This window comes from Poecilia latipinna, unplaced genomic scaffold (assembly GCF_001443285.1).
Source record: "Poecilia latipinna isolate Pla-1442-1.1 unplaced genomic scaffold, P_latipinna-1.0 Scaffold2223, whole genome shotgun sequence".
NCBI classification, from domain to species: domain Eukaryota; kingdom Metazoa; phylum Chordata; class Actinopteri; order Cyprinodontiformes; family Poeciliidae; genus Poecilia; species Poecilia latipinna.
Window position 1 is genome coordinate 1 of NW_015114839.1, and position 22547 is coordinate 22547.

Sequence of the window (22547 nt, forward strand, 5' to 3'; positions counted from 1 at the left end):
AAGCTGCTTCTTATCCTCCTCCTTCCTCCTCCGCTGTATGTTTACCTCTTCCTCCTTTCACCACGTCCCTGTCTGTGTTTCTCAGGTGCTGTGCTGCATTAGGTGTAACGGGGGGTGGTGTGTGTGTGTGTGTGTGTGTTGCAGGGAGCCTGAGTCAGAAGGAAATGAACCTAATAAATCAAGTTCTTGTCCCTGTCTCTTCCCAGCCAAAACAACGTGCCTACCTGCTTCTTTGCTGCTGCACTGTTTGGACAAAGGCTATCTTAAGACTTAATGAGTTTCACAGGTATTAATCCATTGTTTGTTTTTTACAACAGAATCTGTGCGTTGTACAGAATTATGTAGTTTTGGTTAATTTGATTTCTTCATGTTTTGACATTTTGAGGTTTTTTGGAGAACTTTACTTCTGTTTAAATCACCTTTGACTCTAAAGCCTGCTGCTTTGCAACGACATCGAAACCCATGTACAGTAGGGCTGAGCGATGATGAAAATGGGTAATAATACTGGTGACTGTGATAATTTTACTTCTTTATTCTTGCAATAAAAAGTAAACAATGTTGACGTCTTTCTGCTTTGGGTTTATAGCAAACATAGACCCCAGATAGGGCTGGACAGTAAATAAATAATATATATCGCAATAGGCACGTGATCAGTATCAATAGATAATGCGTCTGATAGGATTTTCAATAATTTCACTGAACTCCGAGCTAGAACCGCACAGCATTCTGGGGATGTAGGCAGAGGAAAGGCTTTAGCCTCTCAACCTGTCACGGCTAGGTGGCATCAGCTAACTCGCTCATTGGTTACCTAGCAACAACTCGTTCAGTATCTTGCAGCACAGTGCCTCATAGCTGCTTAAAAATAAAAACAACTATGTTGAGTGAAAACTGTGGATAAAACAGGAATGTTAAAAATCGGCAGAATTTCCGATATTTAACACAAAAAACGAATAAATAATTATCCATCGATTGAAATGAAACGCTTATATTGCAATATGTTTTTCAGGCATGTTTTCCAGCCCCGGATAACGAGTCGTCTGTCAAACTCACGCTTAGTACAGGCCAAGTAGGTTGTCTTATGTTGTGTACAGTGATATTACAGTGCTGGTAAATGTGCAGCTGTAAAATAAACATAAAATATCTCTTAACTTTGCAAATGTAAAAATTCACAGTAGTTAGATGGACTGACAATAAATGGAAGTCGAAATAAACTGGAAGAAAGGAAAGACATCTCCATCAAGAGAAGCTGGATCAGATAGTTTATTGATGGTTGTGAATATATTTGCAGTAGTGGGGCATCGATGGCAATTTTCTAGAGGATCACTAATCTTTAAAAAGCCTGACCTGCTGATTTAAATTATAACTTATACCAATTTATTCGTTTTTCGGTCTGCAGAGTCACTAAGGCTGTGTTCACACTGCAGGCAAATGTGGATCAAATCTGAATTTTTAGTTTTATTTTGAGGCTAGTTACCAGGACAGACGTGCTAGAATGAACGTGAACTCCCAAAACTGATGCTTATTTATTTTTATTTTGAGTCACGTCCATGTGTTGTCCAGAATCCGACTCGTGTCCAATCTTTCTGAATGCGGTTCCGACGGGAACAACCAAAACGAATTCGATGTGACTTTGACGGCACGTTCTGCCGTCGTTTGCCAAAGCTGTGCACCGGCGGGAGGTGCTGGTCATTAGCAAGATGGACAGCAGCTGTGGCAGTAATCTGCCCCCGATGCAGATTACTGTAACCCAACGCTCCCGCACTTCTTCACAGAGATGGATCAAATAAAATTACATGAATGCATTTTTGTGTTGGACACTTTACAAAACTAAATCTATTTTTCTCTCGTGTTTCCCACACCAGAGTACCGCGTGAGACGTCAGTTTTGTTGTTGTTCTTTGCTCAGTTCACTCCGGAGTCAGATTTAGGCAACATTTTAACAGTAACGTTAAAAACCTCCGCTTTGATCTGTAAACCCTCTAGAGCTGAAACGATTAATCGTGATTAATTGATTATTGAAGTAACAGTCAACTAATTTAGTAGTCGATTAATCTTTAACTAGACTACACAGATTTTTAAAAAATTACACTTTCAGAGCAGTAATTAAGCCAAAACTGCACAAAATGTGATTATATTTTGCATTTAAGATAAAATCACCTTTGTCTGTAAATATCTTCTACCTAAAACTCCTCGACTGGCAGTTTTAGTTCAGATTCTATAAAGGAAAGCTGTCATTGCATTCTAGACAATAAAATTTTAAATTTTTTAATTAATGTATTTCTTTTAGTGTATTTTTACATAGTTCAAAAAACTTAAGACATTAAATGAAAAATATGCAGAACATGCCAATTTTTTAAATTCGATTAATCAATTTGATGGTTAAATTATCAGATTAATCAATGACTAATTGAGTTAATCGATTAATCTAAGCAGCCAGATTAATTCATTAATTGCATTTAAAAAAGTTGCCATAGAATAATCTATTACAAAAATAATCGTTAGATGAAGCCCCAAAACCTTCCACCTCTCTGTTTTCAACACCGATTAGCTCTTATCGCACAAAACAATGTATTAAAAGCGCACCTCCGGTTTATGTTTGATTCACACGTCAAATTTCTCTCCGGCGGCTATAAGAGGCTAAAGCTTTGTGTTAATTAATTTGCAAAACGACATTATGTATCTGAAAAAAAATTAAATGTATTGTGTGGGCAAAAAATCCTGTAAAGCACATATGTGCAACCTCAGTTAAAACTGGTCTTATAGAGGCTGTCCCTGTGTCATCCTGAAGTGAGAGAAGTACCTGGTAAGGTATTGTTTATGTAATCTGAAAGATTTTTTTTGCATGTCAAATGGCAGCAATTTTGATCTTTTATGGAGTTCAATTTAAAATAAACTTTCTTTTATGTAAATCCAGCCGAGCTTTTACTGCCGTCTCCATTTCCTGTTGCAGATGACGACTGAAACTGTGTGAGATAACAACACGCTTGGTGTCTTGGTTTCATAAGCCTCATAAAGGAGTCTGAGCAAAGGCATTAGCAGCTGTTTGTCACAGCCTCAGAAGAATTTTGTTTAATAGCAAATATGGAAAGTGTTTCTGATTTTTGAATAGTTCTATGCAGTTTAGGCTTTGTGTTAACTTTAAGTGTTTTAAAAGTGACTTAAGAAGGCTGATTACAAAAATACTTACTAAAAACAGCTCCATTTTATAATTTCTACCGTAATCGTAGTGGTTTTTGAAGCTGCAGGAGTTTTTGGGACTCTGGTGTATTTTTTTATTAGCTTTTTACAGTCTGAATCGTTTTGCTTTTGTTGGAACAGAAGCGCCTCCCTCCAGCGTGAGATGTTTGCACTCAAACTGTGGGAATCGGACCAACATAAAAGCGAAGCGATCAAAAAGCTTCACTTCAGCCTCGCCAGATTGTTGAAGACGTTTCCTTCCCTTTGTTTCTAGCTTTTCCCCCACACGGCTGTTAGCAAGCACCGGCCCAGATGTCATGCAACTTGTTTTCACCAGGCCTTTTCTCTCTCTGCCGCGCGGCTACAAAGCTGAGCCTTAGAAAACCAGCTGGTCCTAGACTTGCTTACTTTCTTCTATTTTTCTTTTTTTTAAACACAATGTTCCCCATCTTACCCGTAGAGCTGTGTCTCTTTTCCAAGTCTCCATCTTTATTGCTTCTCTGACACGGATGCTCACTGTCAAGCTGGACAGGAATTTATCAACTCTCTCTTCTTTTTTATGATTATTTTCTCCTGGGGTTTATTTTAAACTTTGGAAATAGTTTTTCCCCTTCCCCCCCATGACACTTTCTGCTCATAAAGAGTCTTTGTTTTTGAGGTCTGCACACATGGAGCGTATTGGATTAAATGCAGATCTTCACTTGCAGTTTACTGAAAACAGCAAGTAATCGTGTTACATTGCAGAGTATTATGCTTGTGTTTGAAGTTCGGTTCAACAATCTGCTCACATTTAGGCTCTGAAAATGCAGAAATCTGAATATTATGTCTAATTTCCAGCTCAGTCTGATTTTTCTTTAGAAGCTGTAATAACTGTTTGTGTGAACCTTTATATCTGTCACACCTGAATTTCTTTGTGGGTAGACACCGGCTTACATCAGAGGACCGTAGCATCCATACATCTGCAGCAGGTCCGCTGATGGTTCCTCATTCTGGACAGAGGCTTCTTAAGAGGCTCCAAGACTCTGGAACGTTCTTCCATTATGTTACCATTTAAAAATCAGGACTGAACGACTCCAAAGTTGACGAGTCTACTATCCCAACTAGCTTGTTCTCTTTCTGTGCTTCTTCTGACTTGATTTGAACATTGCTAACTTCTAGCTGTTGTTCCTCAGCAACAGCTAATCTGCACATGACTCATTGTTTGCATCAGGTTTTAGATTTTCAGATCGATTGGAGGGCAGTCGAGCTGAAAATCTACTGATTCCAATCGCCACACAACTTCATCCAGACTTCTTGCCTTTCTTCTTACTGTGTGATTGGTGATCATTTGTTTCACTAATTAAATTATCACTAAAATTATTGCCTTTTTTATTACTGCTGATATGATTAATTTGATTAATCATGATGCATCAATTATTGAAATAATTGTCGACTAATTTGGTAATCGATTCTAAAAATGACCATTTCGCTGGAAGAACAACACACTCAGTGCAGTAATTAAGCCAAAACTACAAAAATAGACGCATTTAAGATTAAAAACAAGTCTTTGTCTGTAAATATGTTCTACTCAAAACCTCCTCGAGTTGCATAATTCCAGCTTCACCCTGTTCAGATTATGTAAAACTATCCAATTATGAATTGGTTAAACCATAATATAGTCAATTGATCAGCCCTCCTCTGTATTGACAAGCTTTTCACAAGTTGAAGTTATTTTTTTAGCTACACTCTTTGCTACAAATTATCACTAAAACAATGCTGCCATTGCACTTTTGGCAATAAAATGTTCATTTTCTGATAAAAAAAAAAAAGAATGCAATAGTTTAATTTGATCTTTTATGCATTTCTAATATTGTATAAAACAGGCTTGAATGAAAAATCTGTGCCAACTTTTTGTACAATTAACCATCAGAATAATCGTTTAATCAATAACTAAAACAATCGCGAGTTGCAGTTCTAAAAATTATTATGCAGCGCTAAAATACGTTGAAATAAAACTGGATGAGAAACATAATAAACACGGTTTTCTCCTCAGTGCATTACAAGCCTGGCGGACCACCAGGCTCTTTTTAAAATGTTTGCATTTTTTAAGACTTCATAGTTGGTGTTCAGGTATAAATCTTCCAATCTTTCAATAACACATAATATCAAGTGATATTTTCAAATTTCCTGTCAACTGTAAACAATTTAAAGTTGACGGGAGTTGAGCCCTAGCACCCAGCCACCGGGCTCCCTACCAAGGTTTCCCTCAGCAAGTTTTCTGAGGGAAACATTGCTAAACATAAGCGAGGGCCAATAAAACATGACTGTCACCACAGTCAAAGTTGAACAACATTTTAGTAGATCAGTGTGGATTCTGTTTTTATAACATATATAAACCTAAAGTTCAGTTGATTGCACCAAACTGGTTACATTCCTGCATCACATTAAGCTGAACACACACCAGCCGTGCCAGTGCTCTTTTGACGATCCTCTATGCTGAGGTAAAGATACACCTGCAGTTCCTTCCACCATCACTGGTCATACATCATTATGTTTTTTTCTTCTTTGTTTTGTGCTTGGTTGTACATTTTAAAGTTTCCTCATTGAGCCTCCCCAGCTGCAGACACTCTGCGGTCAGAAACACCCACCTAAACCACTTCAGCTAACGGCGTCGGTCAAGGGCACATAACCACCGTCCTGTGATTAGCAGAGACTCTGACACATGGCGGCGCCACATAAATAATACAATCCCTGTCATCACGGCAGCTCTCAAACTCCTCATCACTCTGAACTAGCTGCTCACACACAGACACATGCTCTGCGGCGTCCGTGTGATTTTCAGCCCGCCGTTAGCGCGCTAATATACGCGGCGGCGCTCGTTGACCGTGGCGGGACGCGAGGCCTCGACGTTGTTTTCGTTTGAAGCCGTTAATTTGACAGACGGTTGTGTCCTTCCTGCAGCCCGTGGCGGAGCCCATCCCCATCTGCAGCTTCTGTCTGGGGACCAAGGAGCAGAACCGCGACAAGAAGCCGGAGGAGCTCATCTCCTGCGCCGACTGCGGCAACAGCGGTGAGTGCTGGTTCAAACTCCTGATTTTAACGTTGGAAGTAAAGGTTGTCAAATATTTTAGTCAGATAAAAGTTTTTAAACCCATTATGAGCTGAAGTATGTATGGACCCTGGGTTGCTTTCTGAAGATGGACTACACAGCACAACTCGAGACGGATGTGTAAGGATCTCTGGTTAAGACGTGCATAATGTCACATGGAAACAGTTGTTCAGTGGGGGGGAAAACTTTTAACCATGTTTAAAAGTTATCAGGTCAGCAGTGCAACTAATGTTGGTCTCAGCAACAGACTTCCCAGGTGGATTTGATGTAGGACTGAAACGATCAATCTGATTAATCGATTAGTGAAACGTTTGTCAACTAATTTAGTAATCGATTAATCGTTAACTGACTCAAAAAAAAGGCTATTTGCTGAAAAAACAACAGACTCAGAACCATAATTGCAACAGAACTGTACAAAATACACATTTTGCATTTAAGATAAAACGCCTTTGTCTGTAAACATGTTTCAGCCAAAACTCCTCATTTGGGATGTTTTATTTTCACCTAATTCAAATTCAATAAATGCTATGCTATTGCATTTTACTGAATAAAATGTTTATTTTTTAATTTAAAAAAAAAATCTGTTGAAGTATTTCTTTATTTGCAAGTATTTCTAATAGTGCTTAAAAATGCTTACATGGTTAAATAAAATAATCTATAGGACATGCAATTTTTATTTTTTATCTGATTAATCGTCAGAATAATCGATTGCTGAAATAACCTTTCTTTATAGCTCTAGTTTGAAACAAAGGGGATATGTTTGTAGAAAAGCACCGCCTGCCCTCTGTTCAGCCAGGTGTAGGAGGTGTGATGCTGTGGGACTGCTTCCCCTCCTAGGATCTGTAAGCCCCAGAAAAAGCAGTAAAGTAAAAATGCGCAGCTGAAAAAGGTTCATCATTCAACAGAGTATGAATTTGGCTGACCGGACTCAAAATCTGTCTGCTTCCATAAAACCTTTCAGTTTTTAAACAGTTCTGTCCTAACAGTGAAGTTTATTTCCTTCAGTTAAAGAATGTAGAGACATAAAAGCTGCTCTTTATTCTCCAGTGAGGTGATGCAGATTAATTGACTCTAATGCTGTGTACACACCTTTTATCAGGAGTGTTAAATGAATCTTTCCACATCTTTATATATTTTGCTTCTCAGCTGTCAGTAGAGCTGCTCTCAGCTTTTCCCTGACGGCTTCAGTAATCTCCACCTCTAATTGCAGTCGGCCAATCACAAGCCTCCGAGGGCTTTAATATTTTAATATGTCGCTAACAGTACTGTTAATTGCATGAACTTCAGCTACCTTTCCATCAGTTTTCTAGTTGAACCATCCGTTTCCCGCAGCAGGAATGAGTTTCCTGTTGCGCTATTTCTTAATTTATTTTTTTAGCCATTGTTTTCTTTATCTTCTGCTTCTGCGGTTAGTGTCGATAAAGCAGGATTCTCACGTTTATCTGAAGCAAATCAATCTAGTTTCACTCGTTTAGACTTACATGATCTAAAAAAGATCCTCTGCTCCCTCAGCTCTGACAGATTGTTGTTCATGTCTGATCACTAACTTTGCAGCCGATTTTGATCCTCCGACGGCTTTCAAATCCCAAAGTTGTCCCGCTCCCCTTCATCTTTTATTTATTTTATTTTATTTTTTTACAATCATGCATCTGTGTCAAGAGCTGTCAGTCACAGCAGCCAGAAATCAGTGTGTGATGTTGTTTCTGTCTGTGTGTGTGTGTGTGTGTGTGTGTGTGTGTGTGTGTGTGTGTGTGTGTGTGTGTGTGTGTGTGTGTGCGTGTGTGTGTGTGTTTTCCTACAGGCCACCCGTCCTGCCTCAAGTTTTCCCCAGAGCTCACGGCACGAGTCAAAGCTTTGTGGTGGCAGTGCATCGAATGCAAGACCTGCAGCAGCTGTCAGGATCAGGGGAAGAATGCGGTGAGTGGAGGAACAAACATGGCCGACTGGCAGCCAGACAGGCGGCATCCCCTCAGCGCACTCCTCTTCGTTCTCAGCGTCAGATAGACGGATCTACGGCGCCGAGCGATTCCTCTCGTTACTCTGCTCCGTCGTGCGAAGAGGGGCGACGTTTGATGAAATAATTTATCTGATCGTCTCAAAGCGTGCGACCAAATTCACAACTTTTTTACATATCAGGGTAGCAGAATTAATGAGCTCCACTACCGTGTAGAGTTTAGCTCTAAAGGTGGAACCAGACTGACTTTATGAGCAAAGATCTAGTAGTAAAAGGAGATCTATGTAGCTCAGTCTGGGCGATATGGCTCAGAAATACCAGATCATACCAGAATGATTCAATCGATTTTATTTATTTATTTATTTAGTTATGTCCTCACTTTATTTTCTAAAACAAGAAATGACAGAAAATATTCTCAAAAGTGTATTTTATTCCTGTCAGCTCTTCTGTGAGATGTGTGATGGACTATTAGTTCAAGGCTTCAAAAATGTTTGTTTATTTACAGGATTACAGTCATACTGTCAGAAAAAGAGGCAATTTTACCAAAAAAACCAAAACTTTGAAATTACCAGAACAAAGCTGAGTTTGTGCAGACTCGTTTCAACGTTCTGCTACGGATGATAATTTGATACTGATGTGTTAAAAGATTCAGTAAATGTATCAACTATTAGTATAACTTCACAAGATGCTCAACATTCCTAATTTTAATTTTTGTTACTTTTCATATTGGGGTTCCTGTAAAATTACTAATTCCTTCTTTTATTATTACAACTTTATAATTGGAATATTATGACTTTATTCTCATAATTAAAAATTAATGGTCACAGCCTGGCCCTAATCAGAGTTGACCTGAAACTTTAAAACACACTTGGCAAAGAAGACAGTAGGCCTTATGTGCCAAGAAGTGCATTGGTTAAAAAAAATGAAAATTTAAATCCAGGTTTTCCAAAAATGTAGACTTCAAAAACCAAACATTTGATCAAATCGGTTTATCATCCAGCGTCATCCAACGTGTTGATATTTGTCTTTTTGTCTCTGCAGGATAACATGTTGTTCTGTGATTCTTGTGACCGGGGCTTCCACATGGAGTGCTGCGATCCGCCTCTCACACGGATGCCCAAAGGTAAATGATAAACATGCAGCGATCAGGTGATCCAGTTTAAGGTCTGACGTGCTTCTTCTTCTTCTTCTCCTTCTTTTATGTTCCCATACAAAAATAATGTTCTCCAGACCATTTGATAGAGAGAGCTGCTTTGAATTCAACAGAAAATGAAGAATTATTAGATTATTTCCATCCAAGGATCGAACCTTTGTCTGATTTTTGTCCATGCTGAGATTTTTACACCAGAAATGGAGGGATTTAGTTTTGAGATATTTAATAAGAGGAACGAATGTTGTTCTATTTTTTCTGTATTTGTTTTGGTGGTTGAGTGGCTGATCAATAACAAACTGGCTTCTTTGTCCGATTTTAGTCCCAGAATCAGATGCATTCATGGCTTCATCACACTGCCAAAGCAACATTTTAACATTGATTAATCCCGTAACCCATGTAATAGTGTCAAATTCATAATTGCTGTGTAAAGTTTTTAAAGTGGTGACCCAAACCAGCTGGAAACGTCACCGTTCATCATTTTTATGTTTAGGTCTCATGCTTGCAATTAACTCAAATGCAGCTTCGTCATCCTGTGGTGAGCTTGAGAAAATTGAGGAATTAACAAAATTCTTGTAAAGAGAGAGGAAAAAAAAAAAAAACACCCGTAAAAGCTCTGAGGAGTCATTTCCAGTTTATTCTGTTTCTATTTTAATTAGCTATAAACATTCAGCGCCCTAAATTACCAGTTAGTCTCTCTTCCTTTTAAGAAGAGCGAAACAATGCTGACCGGAATATGAGCACGAAAAGGGACAATGAAATTAGATGGGGAAAAGAGAAATGTTGAAGGTTAATGGAGGTTAAAACCATCTCCTGAGTTCCAGCTGCAATCAGTCGTTTCTTTTTGCTTTTCTCTTTCTCAGGCATGTGGATTTGTCAAATCTGCCAACCCAGGAATAAGGGAAAGACGCTTCTGCATGAAAAGGCGGCGCAGATCAAACGGCGATACAACGCGCCGCTGGGGCGGCCCAAGAACAGGTACTGAGGGGAAACTGGCCGCAAGGTATGGTGGACAAACCCACCAGGATTTTCATGTTTAATTATATTGAAACTGTTTCATTTAATCAGTTTGTTTCAGGAATTTAACATAACAGAAGCCCGTTCCTGTAAGTAGAAGAAAAATTCAATGTTGAAAAAATATTTATAAATAAAACTTAGTGATGCATGCTTTACGAAGCCACCTTTAATTTAATAACACTGAATGAAATCCAATTGATCCTGGAAAGAAAACAATGTGAGCCAATAACCATAGACCAACATCAAGAAAGAAATAGGTTAGAGCATGTTTGAAAGGCCTAGTCAAAGTTCAGATCAGAATCCAACTAAGAATCTTGATATTCACAGAAACACTCCATCGAGTCGGATCCAATTTGAGCTGTTTTTCAAAGAATAGGCGAAAAATTTCAGCTTCTAAGTACCAGACTCAGTTTGATTGAAAAATGGCAACATTTGTTTCATTTTCAGCTGGTTCTCTTTCACACTTCACTGTCAAACGGACCAAACTGTTTGAGTAAGCTGTTCCCCTCCTCGCCTGTGGTGGCGCTACATCAAGAACCAGTGAAGGAAATGACACAAAAGCCTCCAAAGAAGACACTGAGCGTTCCTTTGCCACAAAACTGTAAACAAAAAACTGGAGTGGTGTCAAATTTTAGCGGTTGCAGGATTTCTCTTTCGTCTTTGGCAAAACACCATGAGCCACTTCTCCCTCTGGAGCTAGATTCTCACATTTGTTTGTTTGTTTTTTTTATTTTATTTTTACCCAGAATGCCCTGCGCTACAGTCTGCTTCCTGCTTTTGGTGCGTTCTCCGCTCTGCTTGGCGTTCACATATGCGTTCAAACCGCACCAGAGTTCACTTCAACCGAACCGAGAAGAGAGGCTTTTAGGCGGACTTCGATTAAAGTGGACTAAGCTGTAATGTAGCAAGTCCCAATAAGTTACTTTAAAGTTTATGGATGTAATTAAAAGTTCCCCAGATGCTTTTCCAAATTACCGTATGTGCTACCGAAAGCTAACAGCTACGACACATGCTAAGAGTGATTATTCTCCTTCAGTCAGACTAACCTGCCGTCCTCTCTTCCCACAGACCAGGGCGACCCTTCAAGAAGCTGGGAGGCCGAGGTCGGAGGAAGCGCTCCACCTCGGCCAACTCTTCCTCCAGCTCCTCTTGCGAAGGTTATCCCGGCGACGACCGGCTACTTTTTTCGATGCGCGGGGACGACGAGCAGTCCAACAGCAGCCTGCACTTCAACAGCAAGACCAAGGGCCTCATCGACGCCCTCACCAAGTTCTTCACGCCATCGCCGGCGGGCCGCAAGGCGCGGCAGGAGGTGGTGGACTACTCGCAGCAGTGCCGAATTCGGAAGAAGGCGGGGCGGAAAGGAGAAGGAGATGACGGGGGTGGTAAGGATGAGTCTGTTGTTGCCGTCGAAGACATCAATGCTGTACTTTGAATTAAATGCGTAAAACTTTACATCTCTCTTTTGGAGACGTTGCACCGTTCTCTATTTGTTACTGATTTCGAATTTGTCTCAATCGTTTTAGGGCAATGATTAAAAAAAAAAAAGAAAAAACATCTGCAGTTTTTGTGAAGTTATTTCTAATGAATTAAAGTAAATTTGAAGTTTGAAGTGCAAAACTGCAGAGTAGAGGAAATGCTAAAGTTTTCACCAAGAACATTAACCACTTCAGTTGTCGTACCATCAAGAGCTTCGTGTATTCGTTCGCCTTCATGGTGAATGTTGGTAGCTCTCTAGTGTCATCGGATTTGCATTCATGTCAGCTCATTCTTTTGGTTTGCAGACAATCAGGACGGCAGCGACTGGCGGGAGGACGAAGACAAACTGCCCGGACACGAGAACCTGACAGAAAAAGACATTGAACTGTTCAAACATATTCAGGAGCTGGCGCTTCAGGTACGCATGCCTTACTATCTCAGAGGGGAAGACGCGAATGCACAACACGCAGAAGGTCAAACTAGAACAAAATGCTGTGCTACACGCTGATTACGCTAGGTTGTTGTCCTCTTTTCTTCTTCTTTCTCCTTGTGTGTATACGCGTCCACTCCCACCTGTCAGTTTGGCTCATAAACTTTACTGTCAGTGCCTTGACGGGTTAGACGGTAGATAAAGAGACGAAGCATAAATTTTGCTCCTTTATGTCCCCGGTTTATGTGTCACAGTAAACCTGAGACGGTGGGTGTTTGGCTGGCTTCGCAGAGGCCTTAATAAAACTTGGATCCTGACTGGAATAGCCTCACTGGGCGCTGAAGTGTTTGGTGCTGACTGAGCAGTTATTTCACTGTAAAAAGTGTGATTAATCTGGATGAGTAGCAGTGGAAAAGACTTGATGATTGTCATAAACTGTGGGCAGGGCTCGTCACACTGGTCTGTAAAGATTTCATGGATTAAAGCCACAGGGTAGAGTTAGGACAAGGCCTGTTCCCTCTGGGCATCTTCAACCTGCATGTGTGATTCTGCATGCAGGTAATATGTGTCCTTTTAGGAATGTCCCAGTAAAATATGTCTATCAGACAATCGGACAGCCGTGGCACAGCTATCTGAAAACTTAATTCAGCTAATGCAACAGTGCCAATCTTAAACATTAGTTCTGAGAAAGAGCTAATTTTAAGCAATAATCCATTCCTCCTTAAACATCTATCTGAAGTTGGAAGTATCTAACGTAATTCTCTTTATTTGGTAACCGCTGTTGGTATCTTGTCGATGATGAGCTGTTTGTGATCCATTTCCTCGTCTGTCGTTCACCCAAACAGAAAGTCGGCGTGACTGGTCCACCAGACCCACAGATGCGCTGTCCGTCAGTCATTGAATTTGGCAAGTTTGAAATCCAGACCTGGTACTCGTCTCCGTACCCGCAGGAGTACAGCAGGTAAGCTAACGCGACGAAAAGCATTAGCACAAAATGTACATGACTTGCAGTCGGTGCTCATAGCTGTTGCCTTCAATCGTTTCGTTTTCTAAAGCGCCACGCTTGCTGTCGTCTGTACTCTGAATGGACTTGTTCCACGTTTAACCATCTTCTCGTCCGTCTTCGTAGGCTCCCCAAGCTGTACCTGTGTGAGTTCTGCCTGCGCTACATGAAGAGCCGCAGCATCCTCTACCAGCACATGAAGAAGTGCAGCTGGTTCCATCCTCCGGCCAACGAGATCTACAGGAAGGACGAGGTTTCTGTTTTTGAGGTGAGTAATGTGTTCAGGGAACGCAACCGGGTGTCAAAAGACAAGACCAAAAGTCCTAATCTTTGGCATCTTCCCCTCTTGTCCCGCCACAGGTTGATGGAAACGTGAGCACAATCTACTGTCAAAACCTGTGTCTGCTGGCCAAGCTGTTCCTGGACCACAAGACCCTTTACTACGACGTGGAGCCCTTCCTTTTCTACGTCCTCACACAGAACGACAACAAAGGTTGCCATCTAGTCGGCTACTTCTCCAAGGTACGCAAGACTCGGAATGTCTCCCTGGAAGCTCTGTTTTCCTGAGATAAATACCTTTAAACTGGAACCAGTGCGCAAACAACCTTTTCATATTTCCTTTAAGCCACAAACTTCAGTTTTTATTCTAGAAGTTGTTGTAGAAGTTTAGCCACAAGTGGCTCATTGGGCCTTAAACAATGGCTATTAATAACTCTGGCTAAAGGAATTAAAAGAAGCAACTAATGTTTTAAATCTAGATTTAACAACAAATTTTAAACAGTTTTTAATATTGTTCTTATAATATTTGCACTGAAAGTTCCAGTAATATTCATTTTGATCTGTTTGTCTTTTCATTATGTTGGAATTGATGTGCTTTTACACATAAAAGCATTACTTTTTCCATCTCACAGGAAAAAAACTACCCATCCTCTTTTTGCTAAATTTAGTTTCATTTTAAATCGTAAAGAGAGGTTATTTATTTTTTTAATATGACAGATTTCCTGAAGTAGATATTTATATAAATTTGTACAGTCATTGTATAATTTCTTTCCCCCAAAAAGTTATGGGACATCTACGGCTCTCACACTGCAGAAGATTTGAGTTGTACCTGTAACATCCTGTTGTTGATCTAGAATGGACCGGTCAGATGGAAGCCATACTTCTCAAATATCTGGGGGGGAAAAACATTTCTTACAATTATGCATTACCTTATCTAGCCCATAAAATGGTCTTAAAATAAACAGAAGTGTGCGGTTGTGACATGACTTCAGAGGGAGTGAATACTTCTGCACGTGCAGTAAAAATCTAACTGTATTAAATGAAATAAACAAACGCTGCAGGCACACCCTACAATCCTGCATTGAAGGATCATCCATCAACTTTTTTCCCTCTGCAAGAATGAAAACAGAATAAAAACCCTGATGTCTATTCACTCAAAGAAAAAAACTTGCTAATATTTTTCATTCTGTTCTTCTGCAGGAGAAGCACTGTCAACAGAAATACAACGTATCATGCATCATGATTCTTCCACAATACCAGCGCAAGGGCTATGGACGCTTTCTCATCGACTTTAGTAAGGACGCCCGTCCACCCCAAAATGCCTGAAAACGTCACCTGTCGTCTTACAATGCATAAAACCGTTTCCATTTCTTTCTAGGCTACCTGCTGTCAAAACGGGAAGGGCAACCCGGCTCCCCGGAAAAGCCTCTGTCGGACCTGGGCCGGCTGTCCTACATGGCGTACTGGCGCAGCGTGGTGCTGGAGTGTCTCCACGAGGTCCGTGACCGGCAGCTCACCATACGGCAGCTCAGCAAGAAGACGGGCATTTGCCCGCAGGACATCACCACCACCCTGCACAGCCTCAACATGCTGGAGCAGCGAGGAGACAGGTCAGGAGCGACGGCTTAATGCCGCACGGCTTCACACGTCCGGAGCGGTTCAGGGCTCTGCTCAGGTTTCTGCAAGTTGTCGCACGTCGTGATCGTGCATAGAAGTAAAGCAGGGACGCACGATATATCGGCGCTAACGTTGGCTGATATTAATCACTTTTTAAGATGGCGGTATCGGTTCCAATAAAGAAAACCGAGCCAATTCAACGACCGATATTTATATTTATCTCGTTGCAGCCTGTTTCTGGTCATTTTTTCCCCCAAACGTGTTGAAACGGTAATGAAATATATTTCTCGTCAGCCATAACAGCAGTATTAATTGCAAATACTTATATTGCCCCAAATTTTCATGTTGGTGTATCTCTAAAGTGTAGAGATGCACCGATCCGATATTAACATCTGTATTGGTCCTGATGCTGAAAGAAATTCTAGATCGCATTAGAATCCAGATTCCATTTTCTGAACCATTTGAAAGAAGGTTTGTTGCAGTTTATTTGTTACATTTTTGACAAAGTTAGTCAACCTTTTGTGTTTGTTAGTTCCAGTTTCGTTATTTATTTTACATTGGCTGTTCTGCTCCTTATTGCACTGACCGAACAGATTAAAGCTGTTTTTTGATGTTTTACCAAACTTGTGAAGCTGCTGGAGTAGATAAAGGCTGTACTGGTGCAGTTATCAAACAAATTTGTGACTTGGTACATTTAAGTCTCTGTTTAAAAAAAGAGAAACATTTCAAGTTAGTCTAGTACTGTTTAAGTTGAAACAACTGAAACGCTCCTTTATTTTTTTTGCAGGCTTGTGTTGGTGCGAAGGGAAAAGGTGGTGACCAACCACATGGCTCGCCTCAAGGCTCGGCCGCGACAGCTGGAAGTTGACCCAGAGTGTCTCCGCTGGACGCCGGTCATTGTCACAAACACCGTCGTCTCGGAAACGGATGGAGAGGAGGAGGATGAAGAGGAGGACGATGAAGGACCAGACGATGGCATTCATAAGGGGGTAGGCAACACGAATTTGATGGGTTTATTTGACTTACTTTGATACATTTTTGATATATTTCTATGATCTGAGCAGATGAAACCAAGCCACAAGGTTCCAACAACACCCTGGCAGATGCAGCAGAGAGTGGAGGATGAAGAAACGAAGGGCTTCCTGGGGTTTCCCATCAACCAAAGCACCCCAGCTTCCCCGTCCGTCCACGGCCCGCTGACTCTTCCAGACCCGGCGCACCCTCCTCTGCCGACGAACGGTGAGCGTCGGCCGCGGGGTCGTCCACCCAAAAACTGCCCCTGGGGCAAGATAAAGAACAGCACGCGCGTCGGACGGCCACCCAAGATCCGCCCCATGGAAGACGAGGACGATGAAGATGATGAGATTCTGGGGGAGAGCCGGACGGCCGGCTCTTCATGCAGCCCACCGTCCCTTTTCTCCATGGATAGACAAGGAGACTCCTCAGCTTTTCACTCTCTGGACTTGGCGAGGCACCCTTCCATAACCCCCACGGCGCGAAGAGGGCGGCCGCCGAGAAAGAAGAGGGGCCCGAAGCCTAGGCTTCCAGACGGGACTGGGGAGGGGCTGACGCAGTCGGTCCTGTCCAGGTTAAACGAAGCGGCATCCATCGACAAGAGCTGCTTCAGTGAGAGCAGCGACGACGAGGAGGAGGATGACGACGAAGATGACGACGAGGAGAGGGGATGCTCCCCGCCCATCCTCACCAAGCCAGTAATAGGGCTCAAATGCAAGGTAAGGGACTGGCTGAAGCTGTCAGAATTAGAGATGCACCAGGAAGGCCACTCAGAAAGTCAAAAATCCAATCTCACCAGCAAATAAAAGAAGCTATCCAAAAGAAATGTATGCAATTCATTCGGCATAGGAGAGAGCAATACTTTGGCTAGATAACAGGAAGGCAAATGGAGTCCGTTGAGATTACAAAGAGTGTTAACATTTCCAAATCAAGCAAACTTCCATGCTTTGAGGGGATGACATCGTCACTACTTCGCACTAACCGAAGTGTTGGTTAATGTAACAAAGCCAACTTAAATCTGCTTTCTTACCAGATTGGTTTGCTCTGCTCCAGATGGACCAGAGTTCATTTGGGCCGGTTTTATCACCTCGCAGTGCAGCAATTCAAAGAGACAGAAGTGACGACCCTAAACATATGTGATCTGTGTGAACATAGCAGAACATTGTACTGCTTCACACAACATCTGTTTTCAGTACGACTATGGCATTTTAACATTTAATATCCAGAAAGGATTTTTAAACTATAAGTCAATTCTTGATATAAAAAATGAATGTTTCTAATATCTGGAATCCAAACTGCTTAAGCAGAAGGCATTGAAGTGAAAAGAAGTTCTAGATTGTCTGGGTGTAAAAGCATCCTAAAATGTGCACTTTTCAATCATTTTTAACTCTTTATAAAATAGTAAAATCAGATCTTAGACCGACTGCTCTTTCACACATGGCACTAAGTTGCCTATAATTAGTTACTTTCTGGCAGGAAAGCAAGAAAATAAAATAGTTTGAATCTTTTTTGCATGTAGGCTTATTAAATCATAGATCTTAAAGAAAATTCGGAATCAACCACTATCTAAAAAACAACAGCAAACCTGAAGATCAGAACTCCACAAATCCTGACTGGTGCATCTCCAATGTTAATCCCCTACAAACTTTAGTTCCGACTTTAGACAGAGATTGTCATCTCTAAATAAATTGCATTGTTCCTTCCTAGAAGCCCCTAAAGAGGCCTCGTTTTCGTCGGAGCAGTCACCCACAGAGCAGCGTGGTGACGGAGACCATTTCTGAGACGACGGAGGTGTTGGATGAGCCCTTTGTAGACTCAGACTCTGAGAGGCCTATGCCCAGACTTGTAGAGGAAATGTCCCTGGGCCACCCACTGCGTCGCTACCCCCCAGCGAGATCTGCTCTGAGATTGTCTGAGCCAACACCCAAGAGAGCTCGCCACTCCAACCTCTCTGATTCAGAGGAAGATGGTAAATAAATTGTTTTTGTATTTTATGAAAGACGTGAGGAGTTTAGTATAGATACCTCTACATACACTGTTGTAGGGTTTTCATATGGATTTCTTGCTTTTGTTCTTGCTTTTCCAGAACTAACACCTATGCTGAAACCCATATCCGCTCTGGCAGCAAGGCCATCAGAGTTACCAATGGTCAACCCCGAGGTCCCTGTCAAGAAGAAGAAGGGCTGGCCAAAAGGAAAGAGCCGCAAGCCGCAGTGGGCGAAATGCGATCCTGGGAAACCCCCCGGTGGTGGGCCTAACCAAGAAGGCGGCCAGATCCAAAGTGGAGATTTGCACACCCCTAAAATCAAAATGAAGCCTGGCCGCAAGCCGCGGGGCTGGTACCATCAACGGGAGGAGGCTGAGAAGCAGGAGAAGGAAAGACAGCGGCTGGACAAAGACTCCCAGCTGCTCCAGGGAGAGGATCACACTACCGCAAGTTTGCGACTTGGCGAAACTGACAAACAAAAAGACTCGGACGACGACGACTATTTCCCTAAACCTACCGAACAAAAAGTACCCAAAAGGCGAGGGAGGCCGCCAAAGAACCGCTCCATCCACCAGCCACCGCAGCCCGCCCCCAAGCCTCCACCCACCTCCGAGCCGGACGAAGAGGATGAAGAAGACGAGGACGAGGACACTGAAACCGCATGGGTGGAAGACAAGCCCAGCCGTCCACCATCCCGTCCCCTACTGTCCCCCTCGTCTTCCTCGTCAGCGTCAGGGCCACGGGCCCCACATTCCCAACCCCACGACGCAGAGGTAGCTGACGGGGAGGACGATGACGACAACGAAGACAGGGAAGAAGAGGAAAGTGGCAGCATGGGCAGTGGAGGCAGCAGCGTCACCAGGCGAGCAGCCGTCACACCGGGTTCTGGCAGCAGGCGGAGCGAAGAGCACGACGCGGATGACGAAGGTGACGGACATTTAGAAGACAAGAGCAACAGCTGCAAGTCGAGAAAAAGACCAGATTCTGATGACGAAGAAGACGAGGAGGATGAAGAGGACGAGGACGAGCCCACCTCTCGGCCAAACTCTCCTCCGGTCAAAGAAGAACCCCAAGGTGGCGAGGCTTTTTTAGACATGGACAACAGCGTGGTGCCAAGCTATGTCAGCAAGCAGGAGGAAGACGAGGAGGAGGAGGAGGAGGCTGAGAAGGAGGTGCAGGAAGTCAAGTCTCCACCTCCTTCCACCGACCCCGTGCAGGAGGAGAGGCGGCGCAGGGAGCAAGAGGAGTCGGCCGCAGCGGCTGCAGCCGTGGAGACGGTCACTGCCATGGCCGTCCCTTCTGAGAACATGCAGCTGGAGACGCTACACCCGGACGACAAAGACGTCACGCTGTTGATGGAACCCCAACACACACACTCCCACCCACACCAGCACTCCGACTATAAGGAGGAGTTGGGCCAACACCATCCGCACCACCAGCATCAGCACTCCAACGAGCTGGACCTGGAGACGATGCAGGCTGTGCAGTCGCTGACGCAAGGAGAGGCCCAGGAGGAAGAGGCCGAGCCGCAGCCGCACCATGGCGCTTACCAAGACTGCGAGGAGACGCTCGCTGCCTGCCGGACCCTGCAGAGTTACAGCCACGCAGGGGAGAACGAAGAGGAGGGTCTGCCTCTGGTGGAGGAGTGCGGAGCTTCACAACATAGCAGCCCACTCCCAAACCCTCCAGTGCCTCCTTTGCCCAACCAGTCTGTCCGCTCGGTCAACAGCCCAGGGTTGTCCTCAGGCGTCGTGGAGACCACACCAGCTGGACAGAGGGGCGGTACGCCGGGCCCTGCCGGATCCACAGGCAATAGCAGCAGCACCGGCAGCGGCTACACCCAAATCACTCCAGAACACCCGAGCTCACTATCCGCCCCATCCCAGCAGAACATGGAGACTTCTCCGATGATGGACGTGCCGTCGGTGTCGGACCACTCGCAGCAGGTTGTGGACAGCGGCTTCAGCGACCTGGGCAGCATCGAGAGCACGACAGAGAATTACGACAACCCCAGCAGCTACGACTCCACTATGGGCGGCGGAGGGGGCAACGGAACAGGAAATGGGGGTAACGGAGGGGCGATGTCAGGTGCTGTCGTGGCAGGACCCTCTGCAGCTTCGTCATCATCATCATCTTCTTCCTCCTCCTCCACCTCTGCCACTCCATCGTCCTCGTCTTCGCAGTCCAACAGTTGCTCCTTTGTGCAAACTCCCAGCCTCACGCCCTCCACTGCCACTGGGGGGTCCCAGTTGGGAATGGGCAGCTGTAGCCTCATCCAGCAAACTGGACCAGGAGCTAGTAACGCCGTGCCGCAGCCTCCGCCACCCCCGCCTCCTTCCAACACCCCCAGCTGCGGTATCAAGTCCCCTCAAAGCTGTGGGGTGATCGAGAGGCCCCCCAGCACCAACCAGCAGCAGCAGCAACCTCAGTCGCAGAAAAAGGTTCCCCAGCAACCGCCTCAGCAGCCGCAGCAAACCCCCAATCCTCAATCCCAACCTTCAGCGCCGCCGCCACCACAGCAACAGGCATTGTCCCAGTGCAGCATGGGCAACGGTTTCGCCTCCACACCCATGATCATGGAGATCCCAGAAAGCGGAGGGGGCGGAGGAGGAGGCCGTGCCATCTACGAGCGGATGAGCCAGGACTTTGGCACAGGGAGCTACCCCCAGTCCACGGCCACGTTCAGCCTGGCGAAGCTCCAGCAGCTCACCAACACTATCATGGACCCACACGCCATGCCCTACTCGCATTCCGCCTCTGTCACGTCGTACGCCACCAGCGTCTCCCTGTCCAACCCAGGCCTGGCTCCCTCGCCCCACGCCCTTCCTCAGGGCCAGCCCACCATGACCTCACCGGCCAACCTCAGCTCCGGTTCCATGAACCTGGGCTCGCTGCAGCTGCAGTGCAACATGCCGGCCACCAACATCAGCCTGGGGCCTCCGCAGTCGCACCGGCTGCAGGGGCAGATGGCCACGGTCAAAGGCCACATCTCCATCCGCTCCAAAGCCACGCAGCAGCTGGCGCCGGCCTCGCACCAGCAGCAGCTCTACGGCCGCAGCTCGGCCATGCAGGGCACCACCCGGACGCTGACGGTACAGCGCGGCATGATGCCCAACCTCATGCCCACGCCGGCGCCGTACAACTCCATGAACATGACGCCCCTGAACGCCATGTCGGCCGGTTACAGAATGCCGCAGAGTATGATGAACAGCGGTTACCACAGCAACCCCCCCTACATGAACCAGCCAGCGCAGTACCCCATGCAGATGCAGATGGGCATGATGGGAGGGCAGGGTTACCCCCAGCAGCCTATGCAGCCCAATCACCATAGCAACATGATGTACACGGGCCCTTCCCACCACAGTTACGCCGGCGTCCCGAAACAGTCGCCGTACATGAGCAGATGAGCAGGGCGACGGAGATGCGGGACCAGAGTTGACGCTCATTGTGTTTTTAAAATGCCCCTCGCTCCCCTCCGCCTGGTCCGGCGCCTCTGCTGGCAGCGTAGGGGGTGGGGCTGGGTTGATCGGAGGCGGAATGTGCTTGGATTTCCTGTTCCTCTGCGCAGTCGTTTTTGTCCAGGTTTTTTAATTTTTTGGGGCTTGGTTCTCCCTTCAGCTGGCTGTGTTCGGGGATTCGGGACGCGTACCGCAGGGCTGAATCAAGGGCCCCCGGACGTTCAAAGAGCCAAAATGGGTACAGTGTCCCCCGGCCCCTGCAGCGGGAGGTCAAGAACGACCAAAAATACAAAAGCAAAACAAAAAAAAAAATAACCATGAATGACCCAGAGAGACAATACAGGAATTCCTTCCTCCAACAGACTTCGAATGAGATTTAAAAAATGGTTAACTGAGTATATCCAACCATGCACACAATCTTTTAATTGATATAGGAAGCCTTATCTAAAAAAAAAGACCATGAAAGCTTGTAGGTGGACTGTTTTGTTAAACATAATGTTAAATATTATTTTTCTTGTCGTTTTTGTTTTTTTCCTGTTCGTTTTTTTGGAATACTCGTGTGCAGTCCGACCTCTTATATGCTTTTGTCTTTATATGTGTGGCATTCTGAAACGGTGACACACCCACCCGCTCGGCCTCCCTGAAAAGGTCGAGCGTCTCTCCGAGGCAGCTCGGGTCAGACGACGGTTCCTGCAAAACAATTTAAAAAAAAAAAAAAAAAAAGCGGAAGGCTCGGGCATCTGAGGCGGCGTCCGAGCTGTTTTCCGGAGTCCCCGTCTTCCCAGATGGACAGTGTTGTACCAAAAAACACGGCAAAGACAGAGGAGACGAGCGTGTTACTGTCTTATTGATGATATATCCATAAAAGAAACAAGTAGCATTATTTTCCAGTTTG

General features: G+C 44.4%; 1 protein-coding gene across 1 annotated transcript; it reads left to right on the forward strand.

Annotated features, from left to right (window-relative positions):
- Nucleotides 1-6095: 6095 nt before the first annotated feature.
- kat6a (K(lysine) acetyltransferase 6A) lies at nucleotides 6096-22355 on the forward strand (the record flags this gene model as incomplete). Its single annotated transcript, XM_015018051.1, has 15 exons — nucleotides 6096-6225; nucleotides 8066-8181; nucleotides 9260-9341; nucleotides 10232-10346; nucleotides 11454-11770; nucleotides 12170-12282; nucleotides 13140-13255; nucleotides 13424-13565; nucleotides 13658-13819; nucleotides 14777-14870; nucleotides 14955-15186; nucleotides 15981-16182; nucleotides 16258-16926; nucleotides 17915-18176; nucleotides 18294-22355. Coding segments are annotated over 15 exons (6060 nt in total), but the record flags the coding sequence as incomplete, so codon positions are not given.
- Nucleotides 22356-22547: the final 192 nt, after the last annotated feature.